Source organism: Morone saxatilis, unplaced genomic scaffold (genome assembly GCF_004916995.1).
Source record: "Morone saxatilis isolate NCDOM2014 unplaced genomic scaffold, NCSU_SB_2.0 Contig12, whole genome shotgun sequence".
In the NCBI taxonomy this organism is placed as follows: domain Eukaryota; kingdom Metazoa; phylum Chordata; class Actinopteri; family Moronidae; genus Morone; species Morone saxatilis.
In genome coordinates, this window is record NW_023339674.1 from 22,243,466 (window position 1) to 22,251,420 (window position 7,955).

The window sequence follows — 7,955 nt, forward strand, 5'->3', positions numbered from 1 at the left end:
GGTTGGCGCCAAACACACAAACACACACACACACACACACACACACACACAGGCCTGTAGCGGGCTGCACTGCAGGCTGTGGAGAAATCAAACATGGGCGCCACCATCGTACAAAGATGTCACTTCCTAGAGCCATTAAGACGACTATTCACACCGCTGAACTGGGTTTACTGTTCACTGCCGGGGGCAGCGAGGAGTCACACACACGGCTGCCCGACAGTCGCCAACATGAACGTGGTAAAGGAGCAGAAAGAGTCCTGTAGAGGCAGAGAAGGAGCAGGCCCCGTGGCCTGGATAGCACATCCAGGGCAAATCCTGGCACACCGAGCCCCACTGAACACACGAGCATATTGTTCACATTCCTCCCCTCTTACCTCCGCTCGGCGCTCGGCTTCCCGCTTCACTCCACTTCTCCGTCCACACCAAACTTCCAGCACACACCGATAAAAACAGAGGCTCCGGTTCTCGCTGTAGATTAAATGGAGTTTTTTTTCTGTATCCCACCAGTGGGAATCTCCAGGGTTGCAATCTGTCCACCACCACGGACGGCACAACAGCTCTATTGTACCGCGCGTCCCGCCGGGTCCTAAACCCCGCCGCTTTCCCTCCAGCCTCGGTGCGCTCGATTTGCCTCCTGGCGTTGACCTCCATTCATACGCCACAACACAGTCCTCAATAATGATTACGCATTGATATTAAATAACCAGCCAGCTACCAGTGTGCCGTCAGATATTCTACAGCTTTAATGGGACTCTGCCATCGTTATAAAGACAGGTGTCGTTCAAGAGTAGAAACAACAAATTACAGACAAATGTGCATTCATAAAGACAAATTGTTCTACAAAAACTGGATGCTCAAGTACAAAAGGTTTACAAATACAAAAGTACATCACAATTCCCTATGGATTTTTTTGACTCAAAGGCAACTGTACAAACCAGTTTGATATATCAGGCTATATTTAACTTTAACTAAATCTGTAATGTGTCTCATGTCATCACTGATAAATGTATAAAGGACGGGCCCCAACACAGACTGGGTGAGGTCAAGCTGATAGCCATTGACAGGAACAATCAATAGTGAGTCAAATGATGAAAATGCTGTGTGGAAGTCAAATAGCTGAAGTGAAAGCTGCAAACTGGCACAGAGGAAGACTTGAACCCATGCTTCAGGCAATCACTGGAATAATAAATCCACAACTAATTGGATGGTGATATTCATAACCTTTTAGCAGCTTAAGACAAAATACACACAGGCAGAAATGAGTATTTACATTTACAACTAGTTCACAAATGTTAAACTGCTCAAATAAAACTTAGAAGTTCTTTATTTTTTTTTAAAAAGGACGCTATTATCAGGTTACAAACAGAATGTTCGTTGTCTTTTTCTTTTGTAAATGTCAACCAAGTGGCTTTGCGCTGATGATAGTGAGCAGAACTAAAAGTACACTTACTCAGGAGGACGGATTATAATGATATTGTGATTATAGACTGTTGTTACCTGCACTGGCTCACGTCTGTCACCATATAACCTAGATCACAGTAACACACTGCTTTGTTTCAGTCATCTCGCTTGTGAAAAGCCTCATAACAAAATTAAGTCACGTGTAATGAAACTTTTACTAAAAAATTACAATAAAGAACATGAATTTGTCTATACAAAAACATTCATTAGAGTATAAAACAAATATTACAAATTTAAAAAAATGATCACACGAGTTGCCTACATCTAAAACCCAGCAAGTGTTTACACTACTTAATGTAAACAGATCAGTTAATCTGGATTAACAGCAAAATACACTTTCACAAATGAACTTTGGCCTAACAGATATCAATAAAGATGTAGTTATGGTCTACACAGCATTTCTCAAATATACAAGTTTTAAACAAGTCCATTATCTAAACCACATACACAAATAAATCTTCATAAGAAATAAAAATATGATTTATATATATATATAAAATATTCTCCCTCAGGCATTCTTGTGCTCATGGTTTTTTCACTGCAACGACGGTTTCAGACGGAAAAGAAAAACAAATCTTTAAATAAAAATGAAATACACTGACAGCAAAGAGCTACATTCACAATTGATGAAAGCAACAGAATTTACAAATACATTCATAGAAATATAAATATTCACAGCACTCTTAGCAACTAGTGGATGTTAAGTGATTTACAGCGAATGTGTTTGGATTTTAGTCTGCAGACTGCATGGTTGATAAATTGTTGAATCCAAGGCCTTATCAAATACAGTCCTTAATAGTTTTGTGTCCTACCTAGTTTTTGAGAATGAAAACAGGCAAATAATCAAACGCTACTCATATTCAAACTGAGCTGTACAGCGGGGAATTAAGGAAATCAGATTCCATGTCTGACAAGCACTTCATACTCATTCACAATCCCATCTGCATGTCAGCAAAGTTGAAGAAGCTGTCCACGTCTCGAGAGGATGTATTCTTGTTATCAGAGACAAAAATCTGTTGAATAAAAAAAAACAAAAATATTTAATGTTTTGCTTGAAATAGAGAACTGATCTGTATCGAACTAGAAAAGGCCACAACTACAGTGAAATTACCTTGGTCCCACTGAACACTTCATTAGCGATGTTCTTGCAGGCTTCCACGACTCCGTCACCGTTCAGCTCGAGGGCAATGACAGGTCCTTTAGGAGTAACACATGAAAGTCACAATCCTACAGTACAACAGCAGTCCAAACTAGAGATGTCCCGACACCATTACCAAACAGCAGGTCCAATTTCAGGGCTAATAAATTACATACAACATTGGACTGGGGGGCACAGACAAACACCATTGTAGGCAGCGTCGGAGGAGTTTACAATACTGGCATCGGTATCATAACAGTCCAAACTACATTGGTAATTTCCAACATACAACAGCTAAATACAGGTTTCCTTCAATGCAAAATGTTCTTACGCAATTTGGTTATAAAACAGTAAGTGCTTTCTACTGAAAAAGATTGTGACACACTCCGATATTGACAACCAAGTCTGAGTGCTGATTCAGTTGATTTCTGGGTTTCAGTTTGGCTCTGGAGAACCAGCAGTCAGCAATGTTGTCATAATAAAATCATATTAATATGTTGACCAAGTCATTTTTTAGCTTCTGAAAAACAGCATGAAGTCTGAGAGGGAGTAAAGTTGCTTTCAAGCATTTGTGTGGAAGAAGGAATCCAAAAGAAACAGAGCTGAGTTTTTGATATGAACGCTAGAAAACACTACAAACAGACCCTTGTTTTAAAACACACAGCGCTTGTTTCACTCTGCTCTGCTATAGTATCTACAACACAACCTGATACTCTCATTACTGCAAATGCAAATATGTAACTATAGGTTTGTCAGATAAGATCTAACAAACCTCGCTGAGTTCCTGAGCGGCTGATATTTTAGAAATACTTTGGAGCCGGAACAACAAAGCAAAAAAGAGAAACTACCTTTGGTGATCCACTCCACGAGTTCCTCTGCACTGTTCTGAAACACTCTCTTCACGTCTTCAGGTCGCATCGACACTTCCTTAGTCTGGATCAGCACGAAACCTTTAGCTGTTGCCTGTGAAAATGAGATGGAAAAAGTTACACAATAAATTTGCAGCAAACCACAAACTACTTAACAAATCCTCCACACACACAAACAAACACACCCACAGATAAACTGTAAAGAGTAAAGTCTTACAACAACATCTGGTCTCATGCTTATGTGACAGAGTCATACATATACTGGCAACAACACAAACACAACTGGAATGCTTAAGTAGCAAAACATTTCAGATACATCAGTCTTAAAGTTCAAAGTCAGCTAAACAAAGAGCGTAAAACAAAAAACTGAAATAGGAACACTAAGCATATAAAAAGATTTAAAATGTGTTTATGTAACAATTAAGTAATATGTAAGAATCCCATAAAGCACTATCACTAGAGGTGGAACAGCCTCAGAGGGAGAAGTCAACATTGTAAACTCCAAGTTATATATTCAGAAGAAATAATGGTAATAGAGTATAAGCTTCCGTCCCGCTGCAGCTCAGCTCATTTGGCTGATAACCAGCTTCACATTACTGCAACGAATGTGAAGCTAAAGCTTGAGTTCCTCAATGTTTAACTTTAATTAGTGTTCCTTCTATAAAATGGGGCAGGCAGTGAGAGTTAACACTGGGTTTGCTTTTTCTTGCGACTAATTCTGCATCCTTTTAAAGCAAACCGACTGCACCCAAACTGAGCAGTGTATGATCAATGAATAAGATAAGACACATCATTACCACCACCCTCTTTCCATCATAAAAATACTTTTTAAACTAAGTGACCTCATGCTGCCGTCCGTTTAATTCCCCTCACCTCATCAATCATTTTGCGGGCGTTTGCAGTGGTGTACTCTCCAGCGAAGAAAACAAAGAGGCAGGACTCTTCACTGTCCTTGCGTCTCCCTCCCTTTGTCAAAGGCACAATGCTGCGTGAAGGGTCACAGGAGACTCGAACAGACTTGAATTCAGACTCTGAGTCTGGAGCCGGTACAAAATCCAGGACCGCTGAAGCCTCTGGCAACAAGCTCCAGTTGTTCTCTCCAGACACGGGTGTGAAGTCATGGATGTTGCTCCAGTTGTTGTTGAAGATGCTGAGCCCGGCGTCCTTGAAGTGAAACGCCAGCTCGGGGTAGTAGTACTGAAAGCAGCCAAACTTCATACCCGTAGAGGACTCGATGATGGGCTGAGTGGCGCAGCACAAGAACACATCCATCTTTTTACAGTCCCGTGTGCGAAACTGCTGACAGGCCACCACGCACTTGATGTCTTTACAGTCTCTGAAAAACACACTGCCCTTGACAGGCCCGAGGACAACGCGGCAGTTGACGCAGTCGTCGATGGTGATGGTCGCAGAGTGGTCAAACACGTAGATGTTGCAGTTCTCACACTCTTGGATGACAAACTGTTGCCCGTTCAGTTTGCCAGACAGGCGGCCCACCGTGACGTCTCTGAGCCCGGTCAGCATGTAGTCTTTCGGATCAACCTGTGCGAAGAGAAAGGTGACCGGATGAGTGTTTGAACACATTTAGAGACGCACCAAACTACTTCTTATAAACCCCACTAGTATCTCACTGTAAGAGCCGCACTTTGGTGTAGAGCATCAGAGATCCACCTTTTAGACATGCTCATACCAAGTATACAATGGTATCTATATTTAATGTCTCACTAACATTAGTTTTGCGTGCGTGAAGGAAATGTATAACTAGTTTACTTTTAGGTGGGTACTTTCAGACTCCACAACCGGATACTGCGTGTTTTTGTGTGTTTTTTGGTCTACTAATTTTAGTGAAACATCCCATGAGTCAAAACGGAAGTTGAACCACCGCTTGGTTAACGCCTGTAATGTCTGCACAAGTTAAAGGCGGTCAGTCGTGTAACAGTGAACTACACGGTGTTGTAATCCTATAATGAGATAACGCCGGACACATTTAGTGACCGAGAGAAAGAGAGGACGAGGCGGTGAACCTCAAACTCCGCTGGTTTCAACGTATAAAGAGCCCTGCGTGCATCCTGGGTCCTTAGGTAACAGGTAACGTGGAAAGCTGAATATTTCTCGACTGTGTTACAGGATAAATGGCTGCTGCGCAATGAATCCCAGCTAAGTTAGTAAACAGTGCAGGTGGACCTGGCTGTGCAGCTGTAGCACTCAGGAAACCAGGTTAGAAATACAAATATCCACATAAGGTAACGTGACTGGTTGGTGCAACAGGGTCACTCACACACACAGACAGTCACAGACAGACACGTCGAAGAGGGCAGCTACACATTTACGTTCATGTTACACAAACCTCAGCTACATCTTCAGTCATTAAATCAAAGGGTGTCAGTATAGCTCGCTGCACCTCTTGGAGACAGTAACGTTAGCGAAAATACAAATAAAACACGTTTATCAGTCAGGTGTCGCCAGTTAAGAGCTCCACTTGCCACCAGGTAGGAGTTTATTTTATTGTGTCACTTCACGAGTCCCCTGCGGTACCTTTTCTCTCTTATCCCAGCTGTACTGCTTCGGTGGCTCGTCGGTGTTGTTGCCAAGGGGAACCGCGTTGCTTGTCGTCGTAGTTTCGACAGTCGTCGTTGTCGGCGTAAGATCCTCTTTTTCGGAGGACTTTCTTTTGGATTTTTTCGAGAAGAAGCAGCCCATTTTGGTCTCTCAGTCGCGGCTAGATACGACCAATTAGTTGGTTAGTTAGTCTGAAGAACACGAGAAAATGTGAGGCAGACGCTTACGTCCACTTTAGTTGACAAGATTTTTTTTTTTTTTTATAGCTTCCTGTTTCCCAGCTGCGTTTCGCAACCAATCGGTACCGTGGTAGTCGTTACAACAGCCAATCACAGGCCTGGATAGAGTTACGGGATCATGTGGAGGAGGTGTGCACTCATGAGGCGTTCGATGTACAATTATAAAAGAGACTTCCGTAACCAGATTATATTTATAACGTAACATAATGCGTGTTAATGTACATAAAATCCAATTTCACAGACGTACAAAATATTATTTCCAAGTTTAATTTAGTACGCCACGTTTGTATAGCGTATATAAACACATAATCGCTGCTATTCTGAAATAGATAATACAATATAGTGTTTCATACATGATTAAATTAATTCGTTCTCTGTGGCAAAATACAGTTACACGTCGCAAATCATGAATACTCTCAAATTAGATTGACCTCGCCACTTTCATCAATGGTCACTTGGTCAGTGAGGTACACCCAGGTAAAATCAAAAACCTTTGACTTTACCACACTACCTGAACGCACCGTCATATCCACATCGGGCACACCTCTCCGGGTGTTGTCTTTACCACAAAACGCTGCTTATATACAATGACTAGCTCTTATAAAAAAAAACGTCTATAAAATAACAATATCATGCGATGAAATAAAACGAGTGAAAGGAGTCCAGAATCAAATCACGCAAAATAATGCACAAGTGCGTTTTCTACACACCAGCCAGGTTTGTGTATGTATTTGCAGTGTATGAAGTGTGAGCTGTAAAAAGAACACAATCATGCACAACCGACACCAACATGTAACCATGTCCAACCAGACATCAGATTAGCTTGCAACTTAAGCCACTAGGCCACTCTAATAATAGGTAATCCCCGTATCATGCCCGTTGTGAGAGATGCTCTGAAGCCTTACCTCTCTGTACATCCCCTTTCTATTCTGTGAAACCGCATGACCATTGAGTGACTGATATACTGTTCAAATACAAAGTACCTCTGCAGTAGTCGGTGTATGGTAAAGGCTCTGTTAATAGAGCATCAGAGTGGGCTTTGAAATTTCCTACAGTGTCACACATAAGAGTTACTAATGGGTGAGAAAGCAAAATACACCACAAGACTTCCTTTACCCCTAACAACAGCTGGTTTTGCCAGTAACAGTGCAGACAAATGCTATGCTAAAACAGCACCTGATGCATGTGGTGCACTGATTAGCTTCCAAATTAAATGTATTTTTTAGGCGCTACTATTGTATCTGTTTTAAATTCATTTCAAGATATTCACATTCTTTTCACAGCCACAGTGTTTTCTTTCTCACAGGTGCAGCAGCTATGACTGCAGTGGACCTCACTGGGAAAATATATGGCCGTGGAGCAGTCCATATATCAGTGTGAAAGCAATATCTCTGTTATAGCTCATGAGAGCGCAAGGGATGGCTGGATTAACCTGTTAGTTGGCCCCGGGGCTGTTGGGCTCACACACACACACACACACACACCCTCCCATTATCACTATGAATCCAATCACCTCCAAGCTCTATAATGAAGTCAGTCATTAATAAATACAACTTTATTCAAGATATACACAATGTGAGTACAGTATAAACTAAATTTATCAAACCGGTATTTTTTGGGTCACTTAGGAGCAGCGCAACAAGCTGACATATGGCCTTATAGCGTAGCGCTGCACCACTACAGCACTTT

At 41.7% G+C, this 7,955-nt stretch overlaps 2 protein-coding genes across 2 annotated transcripts in view; both read right to left on the reverse strand.

The window, feature by feature from the left end:
- The window catches only part of jade3 (jade family PHD finger 3), a 9,188-nt gene extending 8,590 nt beyond the window's left edge, over nucleotides 1–598 (reverse strand). Inside the window, exon 1 of the mRNA XM_035653967.1 lies at nucleotides 375–598. The gene's annotated coding sequence lies outside the window, so the exon portion shown is untranslated. The remainder of the gene's footprint in view (nucleotides 1–374) is intronic.
- Nucleotides 599–1,210: 612 nt separating this feature from the next.
- Nucleotides 1,211–6,283, reverse strand: rp2 (RP2 activator of ARL3 GTPase). Its single transcript, XM_035654114.1, has 5 exons — nucleotides 6,004–6,283; nucleotides 4,342–5,010; nucleotides 3,448–3,562; nucleotides 2,573–2,658; nucleotides 1,211–2,474 (listed from the first exon to the last, which is right to left on the reverse strand). Exons 1-5 carry the CDS (start codon nucleotides 6,166–6,168, stop codon nucleotides 2,391–2,393), a joined length of 1,119 nt encoding a protein of 372 aa, XP_035510007.1. The 5' UTR covers nucleotides 6,169–6,283; the 3' UTR covers nucleotides 1,211–2,390.
- Between the last annotated feature and the right edge of the window lie 1,672 nt (nucleotides 6,284–7,955).